Genomic DNA, 21,355 nt, shown 5'->3' with positions numbered 1-21,355 from the left:
AGCGAACTCTGTGCTCTTAGAGTGGATTCCCCGTATCTCAGATTTCACACGGACAAGGTCGTTCTTAGGACCGACATTGCCTTCCTTCCTAAAGTTTCCTCTCGTTTTCATCTATCGCAGGAGGTAATCTTGCCTTCCTTCTTCCAGAATCCTACCTCACCTTTAGAAAGAAGTCTACACTTACTCGACGTCCGTCGCGCCCTTGCTTTCTATACAAACAGAACATCTTCCCTCAGGAAATCCAACAGACTATTCGTCAAATACCGCTCTGATGTACTGGGCTTACCTGTCTCTCCACAGAGGCTGTCCTCGTGGATTGTGTCAACGATACAGCTCTCCTACAGACTGGCGGGCAGGGATCTTCCTCTTCCCGTCAGGGGACATTCGACCAGAGCAGTCTCTACATCGGCTGCTTTTTGGAGGGGGATCCCTTTAGATACCATCTGCCGTGCAGCTATTTGGGCCTCCCCTCTTTCTTTCGTATCCCATTACAAGATAGACGTTGTTTCTAGGAGGGATGCTCAGTTTGGGAGAGCCGTGCTTTTCTCAGCGGTGGCATGATACCCGCCATCCTATATGTGTAGCTCGCTAGTCTATCAAGTGTACGATTCACAGTGACTACGACAGGAAATTATAAGTTGCTTACCTGTAACTGTAGTTTCCTGAGTAGTCACCTGTGAATTCGTACACACCCGCCCTCCTCCCCTCGAGTTCATGCCACGCCTTCTGGCTGCTTTGCGGCGGAAGAGAACTGCTGGCTAACCCCGCCTATGGGGTTCTTATACTCGGGGTGAGGGGGGCGGGGTTAGCCGGGTCTGATTGGCATTCTTTTAATTCTAGAAGGTTCCGAAAGCTGCTTGCGCATGCGCAGAGATATCAAGTGTACGAATTCACAGGTGACTACTCAGGAAACTACAGTTACAGGTAAGCAACTTATAATTCTTCAGCTTGTAGTAAACTGTGCTTGTTGTGTTTGTTTGTAGCTTGACTTGAAAGACTCAAGTTGCACTATCGCACTGTGTAAGCAAAAATAAAAATGGAATTGTCTCTTTAAATGAAGTCTTTGGGGCTTTAAAATGTTAATTGAGTTGGTTGAAGCCAACCAATGACTTTTTCTGTGAAAATAGCATTACAGTATCTTAAGATTTAAATACCATCATGCATTTTATCTTACACTTGTATTGACTGCTTCCATGAAATGCTGTGTTTGCCTCCCTTGTGAACAGATGCATAAGCCTTCAGTGTAATCATGCCTTTCTTATGCTCCCATGTTATAGCTGTGACCCTACGTGAAGACAGTGCTAGAAGGTCGGAGAGGAGAGCCAGGCGAGTCTCAGCATGTCTGTCCAATTATTCACTGGCTAGTGACAGTGGCGTGTTTGAAGCTTTAACCAAAAGGTCAGGTTGTATAAAATGTGTTATAAACTGGAAATGTGTTTGATATCATTACTTTAAAAGCTTCAAAAATATGTGGTAAAAGGTCTTACTCCTATCTACCACAGAATATGACTAATACATGCTTTACCAGAAGGTATTATTAGCTGATTCTATATCACTTTGGCTGCTGTTCATGGATTTTCCCCTATACCCTTTTCCCTCTGCTTACATCTTGCAAACACCTTTAACTTTTCTATCCTATTTCACATAACTCTTTAACTTGGTTATTTATTTATTTTAAATTAGAATTCTTAAAAGAAAACAAAATAATGATTAGTGCTATTTCACATTTATGGATTTTGAGTTCACTTGGGAGAAAGGAGGGATTTAAATAAAATAAGAATAAGAGCATAGGTTTAACTTTCGGATTTGAGTATTCATGGTTTTTTATTATTATAGTCTCCTTAGAAAACTTACACTGGGAATTGGCCATTGTGTCGTTTTAGAGGACCTAGGGATCCTTAGAAAAGAACATTTATGTCTGTATTTGCACAATAATCCCAATTAAACAGCTCAAGGGAAGATCTCAGGGGCTCACATGTCTTTACACTAATGCACAGAGCATGGGAAATAAACAAGACGAACTCCAACTTTTAGCACAACACCACAAATATGATATCATAGGGATCACTGAAACCTGGTGGGATGACTCCTATCGCTGGAATGTAGATATCGAGGGGTATAACCTCTTTCACAGAAACCGAACAAAGGGGAGAGGAGGCGGAGTAGCCTTATATGTCAAAAACTCTTATGCTGCAGAAGAGATTCAAGACAGCAATCTGGGAAACCAGCTTGAAATCATCTGGATAAGAATCAAGGGAACTGGGACTCAAAAAGATGTCGTTGTAGGCGTCTACTACAGACCCCCAAGCCAGGAGGAAGAACTTGATGAAGTCTTCTGCCAACAGTTGACCAAACAGGCACAGAGAAGAGATGTAGTAGTCATGGGCGATTTCAACTATCCCGATATTTGCTGGAAAACAAACTCGGCCAAGAGTACAAGGTCCAACAAATTCCTCGCTTGCCTTGCAGACAATTTCATGGTCCAGAAGGTAGAAGAGGCAACAAGGGGATTGGCTACTCTTGATCTCATCCTAACAAATGCGGAGGACCTGATCGATGCGGTCGAAGTGGTAGGATCCTTAGGGGCAAGTGACCATGTGCTCCTGCAATTTGAGGTACAAAGGAAGGCCGAAACTAAGACAAGTCAAACTCGCATTTTGGACTTTAGGAAAGCTGATTTCCAAAAAATGAAGGAAACGCTGAGCAGCATTCCGTGGACACAGATACTAAAAGACAAGGGAGTTACGAATGGATGGGAATTTCTCAAGAGTGAAATACTCAAGGCGCAATTGCAAACCGTGCCAACAAAGAGAAAAAATAGGACAAGTGCAAAGAAGCCAGAATGGATGTCCAAAGAACTTCTAGTTAGAAGTGCTAAGACACAAAAGAGACATGCACAAGAAGTGGAAAAAGGGAGAAATCACCAAAGAAGAATTCAAACAAATAGCCAACACCTGTAGGGAAAAGGTCCGCAAGGCTAAAGCAAAAAACGAGCTCAGACTTGCCAGGGACATTAAAAACAATAAAAAGGGCTTCTATTCTTATGTCAATAGAAAAAGGAAAAACAAGGAGGCGATAGGACCTCTTCGAGGAGAAGATGTGGCAATGCTGACAGGGGATAGGGAAAAGGCAGAACTACTTAATGCCTTCTTTGCCTCGGTCTTCTCACAAAAAGAGAGTCTTCAACCTCAGCAAGATGGAGTGGATGAGGGATTGGAGGACATCCAACCCCAAATTGGGAAAGAAGTCGTCCAGGAATACCTGGCCGCTCTTAACGAGTTCAAGTCCCCAGGGCCAGATCAACTACACCCCAGGGTATTGAAGGAACTAGCGGAAGTCATTTCGGAACCATTGGCAACCATCTTTGAGAGTTCTTGGAGAACGGGAGAAGTTCCAGCAGATTGGAGGAGGGCCAATGTGGTCCCAATCTTCAAGAAGGGAAAAAAGGATGACCCAAACAACTACCGTCCGGTCAGTCTCACCGGGCAGTCTCACTTGTCGATACCGGGCAAGATTCTGGAAAAGATTGTTAAGGAAGCGGTCTGCAAACACTTAGAAACAAATGCAGTCATTGCTAATAGTCAACATGGATTTATCAAAAACAAGTCATGCCAGACTAATCTGATCTCTTTCTTCGATAGAGCTACAAGCTGGGTAGATGCGGGGAATGCCGTGGATGTAGCGTACCTGGATTTCAGTAAAGCCTTCGACAAGGTCCCCTATGACCTTCTGGCAAGGAAACTAGTCCAATGTGGGCTAGGCAAAACTACGGAGAGGTGGATCTGTAATTGGTTAAGTGGACGAACACAGAGAGTGCTCACTAATGCTTCCTCTTCATCTTGGAAAGAAGTGACAAGTGGAGTGCCGCAGGGTTCCGTCCTGGGCCCGGTCCTGTTCAACATCTTTATTAATGACTTAGATGAAGGGCTAGAAGGCATGATCATCAAGTTTGCAGACGACACCAAATTGGGAGGGATAGCCAATAGTCCAGAGGACAGGAGCAGAATTCAAAACGATCTTGACAGATTAGAGAGATGGGCCAAAACTAACAAAATGAAGTTCAACAGTGACAAATGCAAGATACTCCACTTTGGCAGAAAAAATGAAATGCAAAGATACAGAATGGGTGACGCCTGGCTCGAGAGCAGTACGTGTAAAAAAGATCTTGGAGTCCTCGTGGACAACAAGTTAAACATGAGCCAACAATGTGATGTGGCGGCAAAAAAAGCCAATGGGATTTTGGCCTGCATCAATAGGAGCATAGTGTCTAGATCTAAGGAAGTAATGCTACCCCTCTGTTCTGCTTTGGTTAGACCACATCTGGAATATTGTGTCCAATTCTGGGCACCACAATTCAAGAGAGATATTGACAAGCTGGAATGTGTCCAGAGGAGGGCGACTAAAATGATCAAGGGTCTGGAGAACAAGCCCTATGAGGAGCGGCTTAGGGAACTGGGCATGTTTAGCCTGAAGAAGAGAAGGCTGAGAGGAGATATGATAGCCATGTATAAATATGTGAGAGGAAGCCAAAGGGAGGAGGGAGCAAGCTTGTTTTCTGCTTCCTTGGAGACTAGGACGCGGAACAATGGCTTCAAACTACAAGAGAGGAGATTCCATCTGAACATGAGGAAGAACTTCCTGACTGTGAGAGCCGTTCAGCAGTGGAACTCTCTGCCCCGGAGTGTGGTGGAGGCTCCTTCTTTGGAAGCTTTTAAGCAGAGGCTGGTTGGCCATTTGTCAGGGGTGATTTGAATGCAATATTCCTGCTTCTTGGCAGGGGGTTGGACTGGATGGCCCATGAGGTCTCTTCCAACTCTTTGATTCTATGATTCTATGACCTTCGGTGTGATTTTGTGGAAGTTGACCATAGACTTGTGTTGGAGGGCCAAGAGATTCATAGAGAGATACTTTTCACATTAAAAAAGTAATTTTTTATTCACGCTTTCCCCACTTTTCTGGGGATGCCCATGAAATCCTCATAAAACTAGCAGTCTATTGCACAAGGTCTTGTATAAAATTTTGTAGAACAGATACTGTGAGCCTTTCTCACAATAGAACAGAGAAATCACAAAATTACATGTGCATGCAGTTTTTCTTTGACAAACAGCCTCCTGGCAGGAGTGTCCTCTATTTTGAAGCAAGGTTTATTTTCCACTGGGAGATTTGGGACTTAAACCTCTTTCAAGTGAATTTTCAAGTACTTTGTACCGGAGTACAGCTTGTGTTCCAGTGTTTTGGGATGTTGCATACAGAGTTTTGCATACCTGGTTTAACAAACAGTTAATGATATAGACCCTAGAAAGGAAATAGTATACCTTATTTGGGAAATACCTGTGCAACTGTTTTATAAATCAGAGAACATTTTAGTTCACATTTCATGTACAACATTTGGTAAGTAGGCTGGAAACAGCTTTTGTGTGAGCCGGAAAGGCTTTGATTGAGCAGAGAGACATGTTTGGAGTCAATCCCATCTCACACCTGCAGATTCAATTATCAAGGGGAAATGTGTTACTGGCCACTCAGATTGATGCAGTGTACCACCATTAAGCTATTAACAGCCTCAATATCTGGCAGCTACAGTATATCAAGAATAGGCATGGTCCACGTTAGAAATCCAGGAAACTGCTTTATATCAAATCATTATTTGTCCTATATCAGTCTTGTCTATATTGACTGGTGATGGATCCACATTGAGTAACAGCCATTCTTCAAAGTGTCAGAGACATATTTGATAGCATTACTATTTTCAAGGATAAATACTTGAAAGGATTAAACTGTTCTGTCAGCAAAGTGAAGCTCTCCTTGTCGGATTCAAAATTAACAGACATTTAGAAACTTGGTAGAAATTGTTCAGGTGTGCACACTTTGAACAGATTTATGGTGAATAGCAACATCTTATGATTTAATGTATGACACTCTAGGGCTATGTGCTAGCACATGATTATAATAAATGGTTGGATTGTGTATTGACTGGAACGTTATAGAGTTCAATAGCTTCTTGAAATTCAGATTTAACTTTTACGCAAAATTTAACATCTATAGTTTTTATTACAGCAAAACATTCTAGTACTGAGAGGTTTTATTATTTGCTTTACTTACTATCTTTATAGGAATGAGGATGTGGAAGAATCACTTTATAGTGATACTGTCAGCTGCGAAGAACCAAAAATGCAAGTTGGATTCCTGTGAGTATTTTCTTCCTCCATCAGCATTCATTGCTCTGCTACTATCTCCACAGTCCCTAGATGTTAAGCAACTTTGACTTATTGGAAATACTGAAGAACTGCTTGACTTCAATTTGCTCTTATGGTCTCTAATGATAGAGAGAAAATTAAAGACTCCTTGTGGTGAACTATATTAACATGTTCTATATAAGTTATCCACAATTATTAATTGTAGGTAGGAAACATAAGCAATCTATCACCTTCGTGCTTGCGAGGGTGGCTCTCGATCCCACCACCCTCGCAAGCACGATTGGCAGGGACAAGGGCCTTCTTGGTGGTGGCCACCCGTCTGTGGAACACACTCCCCAGTGAAATTAGCTTATCCCTCTCTCATTTAGAAAAAAGCTCAAATCATGGCTGTGGGACAAAGCATTTGAACAGCAGGCCTAGCAGCAATAATGTAATGACTCATTAGAATTAACAATGTACAGGCCTTGGACTGGGGCTATGGATGCTGAGTTGGATTTGAACTTGGTTGTGTTTATAATGTTTTAATGGATTATTTTATAATTTAATGTATAATATGTGATATTGATTTTGTTTTGTTTTGTTGTTGGCATCTAATGGTCCCTGTAAGCTGCCCTGAGTCCCATCCCCCCGGGGGCTGGGGGGGGGGGGCTTGAGAAGGACGGGATATAAATATTTGAAATAAATAAATAAAATGAGAGCATTTTGTTAGTGCTTTTTTAAGAGACCAGATTCATTGATCCAGAATCTGAGGGAATATCAGAAAGACATTGTCTCAGAATGATAATTTACTTCCTGGGGAGGCTAAGTCATCCCTTCTCAGGCTGCTGGATCTAGTCTGCCATATATTGCAGTTTGAGAATGCAGGTTTATACGAGTCTATTCAGTGCAGTTAATCTGCATTCTGAAACTGAATTATATGGCAGTGTAGATCCAACCTCAGTCTACCTCTTTCCTTGGGAATCAAAACTGCTATTTTTAAATACAGTTTTTTTTATTTTTGAGATTATGTAGCTGTGATAACCAAACTCTAACAGTATGAGATCTTACAATTTTATTTATTAGCTATTTTATTTATTTATTTAGAGGTTTTATATACCGACCCTCTCACTTTCAAAGAGGGATTCGGACCGGTTCACAACATGTGTTAACATACAAAGAATATACAATAACAACACAATGCCACTTCATAACACAATTAAAATATCAGCACTATACGCATTAAAACATTATTATCACAGTTAAAAGAGCCAAATCGTCCGACACCATCACAGTCCCATTCATCACCCTCCTTTCATGTGGGCAAAGAATTAAATCAGTTGTCAAATGCCGCGTTCCACAACCAGGTCTTTGTTAGTTTTCTGAACGTCATGAGGGAGGGGGCAGATCTGACCTCTAATGGCAGGGAGTTCCAAAGTCGAGGGACCACCATCGAGAAGGCCCTGTCCCTCGTCCCCACCAGCCGTGCTTGTGCAGGCGGTGGGACCGAGAGCAGGGCCCCTCCAGACGATCTTAGTGGTCTTGATGGTTCGTAGGGGAGAATACATTCGGAGAGGTAAACAGGGCAGGAGTCGTTTAGGGCTTTATAGGTTAACACCAGCACTTGAATTGTGCTCGGAAGCTAATCGGCAGCCAGTGGAGTTCGAGTAACAGTGGAGTGGTGTGCTCCCTGTACCCAGCCCCCGTTAGTAATCTGGCTGCCGCGCGTTGTACTTGCTGCAGCTTCCGGGCAGTCTTCAGAGGCAACCCCACGTAGAGAGCGTTGCAGTAATCTAAGCGGGATGTAACCAAAGCGTGTACTACCGTGGCCAAGTCAGCCTTCCCAAGGTATGGACGCAGCTGGCGCACAAGTTTTAATTGTGCGAATGCTCCCCTGACCACCGCTGAAACCTGGGGTTCCAGGCTCAGCGATGAATCCAGGAGAACTCCCAGACTGCGTACCTGTGTTTTTAGGGGGAGTGTGACCCCGTCCAGCACAAGCTGTAATCCCGTACCCTGTTCGGTCTTACGACTGACCAGGAGTACCTCTGTCTTGTCTAGATTTAGTTTCAATCTGTTGTCCCTCATCCAGTCCGTGACAGCGGCCAAGCACCGGTTCATGACCTGAACAGCCTCCTTAGTGGCAGGTGGAAAAGAGTGATAGAGTTGGACATCATCTGCGTACAGATGACATTGCACCCCAAAACTCCGGATGATCTCTCCCAACGGCTTCATGTATATGTTAAACAGCATAGGGGACAAAACTGAACCCTGCGGGACTCCATAGTACAATGGCCGCGGAGTCGAGCAGGTGCCCCCTGAAGACACCTTCTGAGATCGACCCTCGAGGAACGACTGGAGCCACTGCAATGCAGTACCCCCAAGGCCCATTCCCGCGAGATGTCTGAGAAGGATACCGTGGTCGACACTATCGAAGGCCGAAGAGAGGTCCAGCAGAACCAGCAGGGACACACTCCCCCTGTCCAATTCCCGGCGAAGATCATCCACTAAGGCAACCAAGGCTGTCTCAGTACCATGTCCCGGCCTAAAGCCAGACTGTGACGGATCTAGATAGTCCGTGTCCACCAGGAATTCCTGGAGCTGCAAGGTCACCACACGTTCCAGGACTTTGCCCAAGTAGGGGAGATTGGAAACTGGCCGAAAGTTGACAAATTGAGTGGGGTCTAGTGATGGTTTTTTCAACAGCGGTTTGATGACAGCTTGTTTTAAGCTGGCTGGAATCTTGCCTTCCCGAAGGGAGGCATTAACCACCACATTTACCCACTCTGCCAAAAATTTAAAGTAGCTGTAAAATAAGTAAAATTGTCATTATCTTGCATCTGTCCACCTTAAAACTCTTTTGGGGGCTCTAAATGTTTTTAAATATTTAAAAAAATCAAATAATGTTTTTTAATATTTTAAAAAATCAACTAGTACAGTGGTTCTCACCCTTTGGGTCCCCAGGTGTTTTGGCCTACAACTCCCAGAAATCCCAGCCAGTTTACCAGCTTTTAGGATTTCTGGGAGTTGAAGGCCAAAACATCTGGGGATCCACAGGTTGAGAACCACTGAACTAGTATGTTTCTACTTGTGCTTCATTAGTGCAGATTATGTTCCCTAGTTTATGTTGACAGTTCATTTGACTATTACTTTTTCAGGCATGACAGTGGAAGTGAATGTCTCCTGGTCCATGTGTTGCAGTTAAAGAATTTTTCTGGTTTTCCTATGAAAGAGGGCTGTAAAATGTAAGTTGAAATACCTGCATCCTTCCCATAATAGCTTGTCTTTTCTTCAGATGACAAAAGCAGACACATCTGTCTTGGTTTGATTTACAGCTTTTCATACAGCTTTTCATGGAGATAGGTCTGTCAGTTTTTATAAAACATTAGAAAAAAATATATTAATAAAAAGGTCTTAAAAGTGTGTGTGATGTTGAGGCATTTACACCATGTTCCACTCTTCTTGATTTAGTGTGAGTCTCCACTGAATGAAAAAAGGCAAAAGTCTAAACCACGAAAACCCAGTAAAGCAAACAATTGCACAAAATACAGAAGATTTTTAGTTATGTATATTAATGAATAGATGAAACAACAACAACAACAACAATAACAATAATGATTTATTTCTATCCCATCCTCTCTCCCCGGGAGGACTCGAACATTGACAATTTGAAGCAAATGCAGAAAAAAGACTGGTGCATGTTGATATCCATTATACTTGCTAATAGGCATTTGTGTATGCCTAAAAAGTGGAAATATAGATATATTTGTATTTCAACATTTGTTTGTCTGAAATCATTAACATTCACATAACCACCATCTATATAAAGAGTCACAGTCCTTTTTGACATAGCAATTGTGTAATGGGTATTTTGGGATGCACCAACAAAAATGATAGATTTGATCCTTTTAAAAATAAAGGTCATCTTGATGTTTTTTGGGTTGTTTTTAATTTTTTTCCAGACATGTGAGGATATACTTACCATCTCTTGATTCAAGTACATCAACCACCTACTGCTCCAGAGCTTTGGAATTCAAAACTCCTTTAATATTTAACGAAGTCTTCCAGATCCCTGTTCATTCAAATCTCTTGAAATTAAAATCCTTGCAGCTTTATATCTGTTCAATTGGCCAGCAGCAACAAGAAGAATTGTTGGTAAGGGATGTTATTTTGTGAAATTGTGATATTACAAGCTTTTTAATATTGAAAATGAATGATATGGTTTCTTGTTTTGTCATATGTAGAGAGGAAGTGAAATTTAATTCCACTGTCAGTATAATTTTAGGATTTAGAAGTCCATGTCTCTTATGCTGCCTCTGCCTTTTTTCAGGGAATATTATTTCCTGAACTACATGACAGGAAATATTTTACATGTATTTTAGCCAACATGAGTGGTTTGAGTATTGGACTATGACTCAGGACTTTGCCATGAAAACCTTAGGCACGTCGCACTTTCTCAGCCTCAGAAAAAGGCAAATCCTTTCTTATCAAATCTTGTCAAGAATCACCTTATGATATCACTCCCTTAGGGTTTCCAAAGGTCAGAAACTACTTGAAGGCACACAGTAACAAGAAACATTTATTCTATAGCATTGTGGTAAAATGTGCACACATTTTAGAACTCAAATCACTGAGTTTCTCTGCTGAAAGATAACTGAAATATCAAATATTTTTTTTAGCATTTTTCAATAATTTTTTTAAATCTAGTTAAATTCGAAAATATCTAGTTGAAAGATATCTACTGAACAATTATAAATTGCATAGATGCTTAAACTTTCAGTAAAGCACAAACCTTTAACAGCCGTTTTAAAAAAAAGTTATTTGGGGTTCTTCATGCCAGAATTGATGGTATCAGAAAGAATAACTCAACCATCCACCCCAATTCCACAGCAAGTTTTGGAACACTGCAAAGATTTATCTCCATTATCTTTTCAGTGAGGAAATATCCTAAGGGATAAAATAAATGTCTTGTTTTCCCATTTGAAAATCTTTTGCAACTTGTCAGACAAGTAAAAAAAACAACAACACATACTTAGGCCTTTATTCAAAAAGCAGAGGAAATAAAATCCAATCAGAAAAAAATAGTTCTGAGGAAATACAAAATGTGATGCATTCCTCTTTTGGGATTGCACTGATAATCTTTTGCTACAACAAAATATTATTAAAAAATTCCACACAAAACCTGTACTAGAATGAAAAACGATACTTGCAGCAATAATCACAATACGGTTAGCACTCCACATTCACTAGGGTCAGGACACAGGAGCCCTGTGAAAATGAAAGCCCACAAAAAAATTGCTGTTTTTATACCGGACATAACCTCTCTCTAGGAATGCCCAGATCTTCCAGCATGACTAAATGTTTAACTTCCTCTTACTGTAGAATTGCATTGGAGGTCCTAGAGATTTCTAAAAGGTGTTCTAAGCATATCTCTATCATCCAGTGTTACTGGAAGAAATTGACCATAGTCACACTTGAGGTTCTAGAGGTTCCTAGATAGACCATTTTAAGTCAAATTCTTGAATAATCAAATCCACAAAAGTCAACAATGCAAATGTATAAGGAACAACTGCATTATAGTCACACATGTTGCTTCAGATTATTGCTAGATTTAAATGTTTGTTCCAAGTTTTGCTTTTGTAGTGGTGCTATATTTGCATATTTTCCCTTAATATCCTTGCAGGGAATTGCTCAAATTAGCCTAGCTGATTATGAAAGTTGTGGTGAGCTGCAACTTCATTGGTACCCTGTCCAGCTCTTCACTGGTTCAGATCATGATCAGAAAAAAGAGAAACTGAAATCTGAAGAAAGCATTTCTCAGATTTTTGAAAACAAAAGTACAGTGAAAATGGTAAGATCATATATATGAACTTTCAAAACATATTTCTCACATATGTTTACTGGAATGCATACATAGGTCAAGTACTTAAGGGAGGGGGTGGGTAAATGCTTAGCGAAACTATAGCGCTCTTAACTGATTTGTAGGTAGCCTTGTGAATAAGTTGGAGGAAACTGTATGTATGTGTGTTACTTGCACAGGTGCCGTTATGAAGGCACATTAATAAAAGTTTCATTTATTCTAATGACGAAGTCACTTGGATTGTGAGCCCCAGTAAACCGAGCCAGTACAGTCAGTTAAATTATTGGGAGAAGGTTAAAATGAGTTTCAATGGAAGAATGGAAGAAAAAAAAGTTATGTATTGGTTCACAGAAATTAAAAATGGAGAACATATATTCTCTCCTGCACCATTCTAAACATTGTGAGCATTTATTTTAAAAAATCACTGTTACTGTCGTTCTTTTGAAAAGTTAACTTCAGTTAACCTTTTCAAAATAGCTGAGCAGCTCTTGATTTGAGCTTTTCTTCCCATTTTAGGATGCTGTGTCTGCCCTTTTAGCGAGGACCACAGCCCAGCTGGAGGCTGTGGAGAGAGAGCTGGCAGAGGAGAGAGTGAAATTGGAGTACACAGAAGAGGAAATTCTGGAGATGGAACAAAAGGAAGATCAGCTAGAAGCTGTGTCAGAAAGGTACATTTTTAGAAGGAGTAAAACTAGGCATATAGATTTTAAGACAATAAACAGGTCTTAATGTGTTAAGGCATTTGCCTTGTTTACTTATTCAGATAAATAGAGAGCTGTGTAATGCTTATTTACTTTTCTTCTGTATTTCATAATCCACTTCTCTTTTCCTAATGGTCCATTCCTTTGGAGAATGCATTATACAACTTTGTTTAAAGTGGAGTCTCTGAGAAAGGCCAACTTTGTTAGTGGCTGAAACACACTGGGCTTTTAAAAACAAACAAAGCAAGTGTCTGTGGAGTTTTGTCTCATGATTTGTTTTGACTATCCATTCATATGTACCAACCTGGACCCTGAGGTCCTTCATCTCATTACTTTTACCAAATAAAGCAAGATGAGAGGCTACCAGAGAAAGAGAGAGACTTCTCTTTGGTCACAACCTCTTTTGTGGAATGCCCTCCATACAAAACCTCACCTGGCATCTTCATTAGAGTCTCTTTTACTCCAAGGGAAGATCTTTTTCTCTAATATATTTAAATAATCGAACTACTTTAATGGACTATTGTCTGGTGTTTAAATAATTTTCTGGATTTACCGATTTGAGTCCCCGTAGTAACTGCTTTGAGTCCCCCTAGGGGTGAGAAAAGCGGTATATAAATGCTGTAAATAATAAAATTTAATGTTTACTCCTTGCTGCAAGTTTTGTAAAATGTTCTTATGATCATTGTTTACCCTTTTGGGTATTATTTTATACTGCCCAGAAAACTCCAATTATTCTGTTGTTTAAAACAGGTCTTCTTAAAGCGTGGATCCAATACTAAATGGGGGCCCCTTAGCTAAGTGTTGGGATCCTGAAGAATTTGGCAACAGGAAAAGTATTCCGAATGTCACCTAGTGGCTGTTTTAGACATTTATACAAATCTGTGTTTACAGTGGAATCTGCAGAAGATGCTTCAGCTATACTTAAAAAAAAGAAGAATCATCCTGTTTACCAAAACTTACATATGCTGATTTGTTATCAGTAAATCCTGGATTTTTTTTATACTTACTGTATATACATATGTACCTAGGGTTTTGTAAAAATTTATTGGGCCAAAAGTTTAAGAAGTCCTGGTCTAAAATATTAATAGTTTAAAAACTAATAGTAAACACTTCGTCTGCAGGAGCTGGCAAGCAGAGTCAGTTGACAGTGGATGCAGTAACTGCATGCAGACAAGTCCTCACCCAGAATCCTGTTGTGGTGAATCACTACATAGTCATGCATTTGCTGCTCAGACCGATCAATATCCCTCTGGAAAAGTCCAGTCTCCACCTCTAAAGGCAAGTAGAGATAGTGGTAGCCTGTGTTCCAGTTTTGGCTCATCCTTAGCTGGGTTGTATCTGGGATTTCTTCCCAAGTCATATACCCTTGGATTACTTCTTTCTAGACCCTTGTCTGCAATACTTTCGTTTATCTTGCAATGGAACAACCTGCAGACCATCCTGTTTGTTCAGCTCTTAACTAGTCTGAGTTCTTATGGAGATCTTCATATCTGTGCTCTTAATAAACTCTTGTGCTGGCAGGACTCAAATCTGGGGAGAGCGGTTTAGGCTCTCTGTCAGTTCCAGCTCCCCATGAGGGACATGAGAGAAGCCTCCCACAAGGATGGTAAAACATCCAAACATTCGGTCGTCCCCTGGGCAGCGTCCTTGCAGACAGCCAATTCTCTCACACCAAAAGAGGCTTGCAGTTTCTCAACTAGCTCCTGACATGGAAAAAAATAGTGGAACTGGTTAAATTTCTGGCAACTTTTTGGTATCATGCTGAAAGTTTGCAACATGTTATAATAGAGTGTATAACTTTTGAGTTACTGTATATTCTCGAGTATAAGCCTAGTTTGTCAGCCCCCTTTTTATGCTGAAAAAGTCTCCCTCGACTTGTACTCGAGTCAAGGTTATTTGTTATTGTACTCTATTATTATTTTTATTACATTTATTATTTTACTCTATTTATTATTATTATTACATTTATCATTTTATTTATTTATTTATTTATTTACTATATTTATACCCTGCCCTTCTTACCCCGAAGGGTTATTATTATTATTATTATTATTATTAACTTTATTTGTACCCCGCTAGCATCTCCCGCAGGACTCGATGCGGCTTACACAGGCTGGAGCCTCAAAACACAATACAATAAAAACATAACACAATACTAAACAAAGCAAAACAAAGCAATCAAGCAAAATAACAACAATAACTACCTCAAGACACAATTAAAACTGGTTCGGCCGGCGCAATGGGGTACAGGGATTAAAATGCTGAGATGGCAGGAGGAACATGGTTATTTTACTTTATTATTGTTAACATTAAATGTATTTTACTCTATTATTATTTACATTTATTATTTTACTCTATTATTATTGGAAGGATACATTGAAGAAGGTTAGAATAAAGATTCAAGCGGAGTTGGACAGTCTGCTCTTAAATTACAGTTTTATGTAAATATTCAGAAGCATTTAACCTACAGATGCCTCAATGAATATAATTATATTGGTATCTATTTTTATTTAGAAATTTACCTGTAGCTGCTGCACTTCCCACCCTTGGCTTAAACTCAAATCAATCAATTTCCCCAGTTTTTGTTGTAAAATTAGGTGCCTCGGCTTATATTTGGGTCAGCTTATACTTGAGCATATAGGTACTTGTTTTTATAATGATTACATTGCTAGATTTTTTTTTAATGTTCTTGAAACATTTATCAAGCTGAGGGAACAGTCATCACATTTTTTGAAGGGAAGATGAGTCTTGTAAAACTTGTGATTTTTTAAAAAATTCTTCATATAGGTGGATAAGGAGACCAACACAGAAGATTCCTTCCCAGAAGAAGCCATTTTGCTTCATGCCAGAACTGGCCGTCGATCCAGAGGGTCTGCATTTGTTCGTAGCAGCACTCTTGTTCGCTCACAGACATTCTCGCCTGGTGCACGAAGTCAGTATGTCTGCCGTGTGAGTAGAAATTATATATGAACACATAACTGGGATTAGTGGCTTTGAAATGCTGTATTGTTTTGACTAATATTTGGGCTTATATCTTACCAGTAGAATGCACCTTTTTGCATATTTTTTATCTTGTAGTTCCAATATCTGAAGTTAAGAACTCATAAACTCCAGAGGCATGAGAGGTATTTTTGCAATACATACGGCTTCCTTAGGCCATTTTAGGGTTTTGGCAAGAAATTATTTTCTGTTCACCCCCTTTTAAAAAAATGCCATAGATCTCAAGAATGGTTCACCATAGAAAATGGATATGTGGACAAAATTTTCTCCCCTACCCCATTCTTTCAAAGTGTATTTTGGGGCAAAGCCTTTTATCCTTGAGGCACTCTGAGGATCATAAAAGTAACCCCATGAGACAATATGTGATCTATACTCTGTACTTTTCCCATCCAGATTTAATCGGTGCATCTCTGTTTGTTTTGTTCATTATTGAAACTACCAGGCCCAACAGCTACCAGAAGATTTTGGAAACCACAATTGTAGCCTTGGGACCAGCACCATTTTTTTGGCCATAAGTATTGCCTTTGTTTACCAAAATCCTGCCTGGCAAGCAATAGATTTTTTCCCCCCAACTGATCTTGATTAGAAGGAATATGCGGTTTCTGGAGGTGAAAGTAGCTATATGGTCAGCTATTCTAGGTCAACTAGTTTGATTGGTTTCTGTTTTGTTTGTTGTTTGCACTTTTCAGAGGATATTGCTATAGTTTTAACCATTGCGAAGGGGGCTTCATTCGCTGCAAATAAAACACTTTCAGTTAAGATTGATAACTATTAGTGACATTGATACAATCAAGATACTATTCAGAATTGTGTTAAATTATTTTTAAAGTATCAGTTTTAATGTGTTTTCTTCCAGCTGTATCGTAGTGATAGTGACAGTTCCACTCTTCCAAGAAAGTCACCTTTCATCCGAAATACTTTGGAAAGGCGTACGCTGCGATATAAGCAGGTATATGTGTGAGGGTGAGCCTTCAAAGACTGTGCTTTGCATGGCTGAAGTATTTCTGTAGAAAATATGTGTTTTGATTTCATTAGCATGTCATTATGACTACTGTGGGGAAAAAGTAATGATCTGACCAATATATAAATAATGAATTGTTTTGAGAAATTAATAATAATAATAATACTTTATTTATATCCCCCCCCCCCATCTCCCTTGGGAAATTAACAATATCCACCTTTGTCAAAATTGTCAAAATAATGTTGCCTCTGTCACCTCCCTTTCAGTTTTTGCCTGGGAGTAAGTCTCTTAAATTCAGCTCACTTGCTTATGCAGGTATAGGTTCGCAGTGTTAATTTCTGATTGCCCTTCATCCCAGAATTAAAAATAGGCCTTTCTTAAACTTGGGTTTGTTTTTTTAAAAAAAACCAAACCATTATTATTAGGTTTCCACTTTTGTAGAAAATGTAATTGCTGTGTCAATATAATGGTTTGTGTGTGTTCTACTTCATACATTTCTGCAAAGCTGTTTTTTTTTTTGAGCCCAGATTTCTTTTAAGAAAATTGTTTATCTTTTTGCTGACATTACAATAAATGTGCCTGACATTAACCAGAATTATTCTTTTTTCATTTTCTATAAACACAATTAAAATATTGTTTTGGAACTTAATTTTCAAGGCCATTAGTCATAATTGTGTTTCTGTCAGTGCTGCCAGAAATGCAGCACTGACAGATTTAGGTTCTAAGTCAAGGTTAAAGCAAACATGATTTAGGGAGCAATTAATTTGCACAGAAGAAGGGTTAGCAAGAAAATATGAAATCCATGTTGTTGCAGACCATGGTTTTGTAGTATCCCTATTTCAAATTCATTAGACTGATATATTTTTCACATTTACAATGACAGGTATCAGTTCATGCTATTTTAGTTTTTGTCATGTTTCGTTCAAACATACAATAAAAATCTACCTTTTGTAGAGATAGGAGCTGAATTAGGTTGTGTTTTTAACATGCTGTTTTATAATATTATAATACTGCCCCATTTTTATTTCAAACTCTCTCAGCAATCATGTAGATCATCTTTGGCTGATCTTATGGAAAGGACATCACTAGACCTGGAGCTGGATCTTCAGGCTTCCAGAACAAAGCAGAGGCACTTGAATGAAGAGTTATCTGTCCTGAGAGAGTTGCGGCAACGACTGGAGGATGCCCAGCTTACTGGTCAAACTGACCTGCCTCATTGGGTCCTTCGGGATGAACGATTCCGAAATTTGCTGAAGGAAGCGGAAAGGCAGGTATGACATATTGGGATGCGCATCAGGTTCTAATAAAGTGGTAGTACATTGTACATAAAAGTACTTTTCCACTGTTAAATAATGAAAAAATTAATCTGTAAGTTCATTGTAGTACTGAGTACTAAAGAGTTTTGTCAATCTGATTTTCAGGTACAAAAAGTTCATGCTTTTACTACTGAAAGGTTAAACAGAATTTCAGTGGGTTGAAAAACCCTTTGCTTCTGAGAAATAGTTTTCCCCATGATTTCATAGAAGATACTGAAGGAATTTGTTCAGGAAATAATTGAGGTCTTTAAAAAACCCAGAATCGTCATGAATCAGGGTTCTTGTTGTTTAAGTTCCTGTTTGTCTAAGGAGTTCAAATAATATTTCAGTACAACCATACATCCAGATTACCTAGGTAATGTGAAATATTAATTTGGTCCTCCTGGTGTTTTGGACTCCCACCAGCTGTTAGAAATTGTGGGTATTGAAGTCCAAATCACCTTAAGGGCAAGAGTTTGCCCATGCCTGCTCTAGAGACATAGGAAATACATTCAGATGCACTTAAATGCAGAGATATTATTCAAGTGATTATCACTTTGATAATCAGACATACCAACTCACCACTTTGATAGCTATTTGTTTATAAGCTCTATCTATGTGGTAAACCAAGCACATTTGCCTCCCTTTTCATGTACATAGATTTTTAAAAGTTCAGTCAACACTACTGCTTTTCTTCATTTGTCATGATGTTGAGGCACTTCCATGTCCCTCTTTTCTTTATGGGCCAAAACCTCCAGCATCTCAGAAGCAAAAAAAAATGTTGAACAGGTTTATTTGGCCAAATCACCCTGCTGGGTGAACAAGGAAAAAACATGCCACACAAAAACGGGAATGCAAGCTTAGCTTTACAGTCAAAACTTTGATCATACACACAGGCTATTTTCTCCAAATCTTACCTCTTCTCTGCTTAGTCTTATCTGATATTTTTCCACTCTAATGTCCCTTCAGTGAGAGCAATGTCTTAGAAGTGTTCCTCTTTTTTTGAGTACTTTTCCACAAGATATCATCCACAAATATGGCAATAACTTATTTGCAGGATTCAGATATATTGGCTAAATCTTATTCTTTGGACTTGACTTTCTGATAGGCAGAGGCTGCAGTATCTTCAGTTCCAATTGTTGCAGCTATTGTCTTAGAAGAGGAGCCACACACTAGCTCGGCTGCAGCATTGGCTCAAATTTCAGAGAATGGCTTCTAAAATCTGTCTGAAGCTTTTGACTAGTCTTCCATTAACAGAATAAAAAGACCAAGGATGAGGAACAGTACATGGAACTTACTGTGTTGGGTTCATATCCAAATGTCATTATACTGTCAACTCCTCCATTTCCTGCTGTCCTCATATTGGAGTTGTCACTGTTTTGCTGCTTCTATTCTAATCTCTGCCATTCCAAGAAGGTAGTGTGAACCTTGCTAGATAACAGGAAAATTAATAAGGTTAAATTTGGATGCCTTTGGATGTTCTTCAGCAGCCAGTCAGTAATCTAAAGCCAGTCTTTAAAGAAAGTCTCCATATACTAGAAGAAGGAAAGTAGACAGCTTGGCAACAATAACTGAGAATGACTTCTTTTACTTCCCTACCAAATGTACCTATGGAAGTGGAGAAGAAACCAAGATAAGGACTTCCCTTAGAAATCTCAATTTTATTAGGCCTATATGACAGACTTATATGTATTTCAAGTACCTGTTTTTGTGAAAAAAGAAGTTCATCTTTCTGGATGTTGGAAAAGTCTGATCTTGAGTGTGGCACTATTTTTTTTAAAACCCACTTTGTTGTTGTTTCCTTATATGTTTTACTTGCTTCCTTGTTTAGTTAGGAACTGGGGAATGTTGGAAACTGCATTTCACTGTCAGATGATTGGTCCAGTATTGTCATTGCTGATTTGCAGATGCACTGCAGATGTTGAAATGGGAAGTTTTTGGTCTTCCACACCAATAGCTATCAATGTCCAAAATCAGATAAAATTGGCTTTATTCTGGGTATTATGGCTCTAAGGAGAGTGGTGACATGCTCTCTCTCTATATATATATATATGTATGTATGTATTTATGTATAGCAAGTAGTTCTTAGCTATCGCTGCTAATTATGTCTTCTTCCACCTAAAGGAGCAAAAGGAAATGTGTTTATCGCTGTCTTTGAAACAAGCTGGAGAACACATTTCAGGATTGCCTGTTCCACTGAAGAGACTTGTGAACAGTTTTTAGAGTAAAACCAGTGATACATTCAAAAATCTTCTCCTTTTTTTTGTATATTTTCCCTTTAGACAAGACAGACCAAATTTGAGCATCGTCAGCAACAAGCAGCTGAAAAATTGCTTAAAAAAGCATCCAAAGAAGTCTATCAGCTGCGTGGACAAAATCAGAAGGAACCCATTCAAGTGCAGACCTTCCGGTATGGAGTTCAAGATAGATTGAATAATTGTCCTGATGCTAGTGTATTCATGCTTATAGATAGCATGGTTATTGAAAATCCTAGACAAGGTGTAACTGCCCTCTGTGCTTCCATTATTTTATATTCCTTCTCCACATGACAGCATATTCCTATGCATTTGCATCATTTTAGGGAGTTTGATGACATTAACCTTCTCTCTGTACTACATGGTGATAATAAAAAGTAATTCTCATGTGGACTTACCAGGCTTCAGTAAGTGAATAGTCATGTCCCTAAACATTTAGAAAGGAGAGCAGTTTACTTATTCTGGTAGGTTTGCTTGTCATGAGTTGCACCACTTAAAAGGTTTTTACCTGAGGACTCACTGGATTGAATGCTTCTGCTTATTGGGAGCCTTTTGTCGCACCCCCCCCCCCCCTCAGTCTTGACCTCTCTATGATGTCCAGTATTCCTTATAGGAAAAAATAAAGGAGAAACCATTATGTAACCACCACCCCCCCCCCCCTTTTTCTAGTGAGATGTAGAAAATCCCTCAACACTGGTTTGCCATTTTTGTAAGGAGTAACCCTAAGGGAAATCACATATCACTGGAGTACAGAAATTCCAGAACTCCTGTGATTTGAGGTTCAGAGATTTTAAATGTGGCTTAATTTTGTTTTTCCTACATTTATTTGCAAGTTTGTACCACGTGCAGTCATGCTGGCCACATGACCTTGGAGGCGTCTATGGACAACGCCGGCTCTTCTGCTTAGAAATTGTGACTAGCACCACCCCCCAGAGTCAGACACAACTAGACAATGTCAGGGGAAACTTCTACTTTTTACTACCACAAGCATGTGCTCTATATCTCTGTGTTTGCCTTCAAGTTGTTTCCCACTTATAGCTACCCTAAGAAAGGCCTATCACATGGTTTTCTCAGCCAGTTTTGTTCAGAGGGGATTGTCTTCCTCTGAGGTTG

General features: G+C 39.5%; 1 protein-coding gene across 2 annotated transcripts in view; it reads left to right on the top strand.

Annotated features, from left to right (window-relative positions):
* Positions 1–21,355, top strand: part of WWC3 (WWC family member 3) — an 84,571-nt gene that overhangs the window by 59,505 nt on the left and 3,711 nt on the right. For both annotated transcript variants that reach the window (XM_060769936.2, XM_060769937.2), the window contains exons 13-23: positions 1,278–1,398; positions 6,111–6,185; positions 9,329–9,415; positions 10,133–10,325; positions 11,854–12,021; positions 12,547–12,698; positions 13,853–14,009; positions 15,519–15,680; positions 16,588–16,680; positions 17,733–17,963; positions 20,270–20,397. In XM_060769936.2, the coding sequence (XP_060625919.2) occupies positions 1,278–1,398; positions 6,111–6,185; positions 9,329–9,415; positions 10,133–10,325; positions 11,854–12,021; positions 12,547–12,698; positions 13,853–14,009; positions 15,519–15,680; positions 16,588–16,680; positions 17,733–17,963; positions 20,270–20,397 (1,567 nt within the window). The remainder of the gene's footprint in view (positions 1–1,277; positions 1,399–6,110; positions 6,186–9,328; positions 9,416–10,132; positions 10,326–11,853; positions 12,022–12,546; positions 12,699–13,852; positions 14,010–15,518; positions 15,681–16,587; positions 16,681–17,732; positions 17,964–20,269; positions 20,398–21,355) is intronic.

The sequence above is a fragment of the Anolis sagrei genome, chromosome 3 (assembly GCF_037176765.1).
Source record: "Anolis sagrei isolate rAnoSag1 chromosome 3, rAnoSag1.mat, whole genome shotgun sequence".
Classification (NCBI taxonomy): Eukaryota; Metazoa; Chordata; class Lepidosauria; order Squamata; family Dactyloidae; genus Anolis; species Anolis sagrei.
The sequence above is the reverse complement of the archived record's forward strand: the minus strand, read 5'-3'. Positions and strand labels throughout refer to the sequence as shown.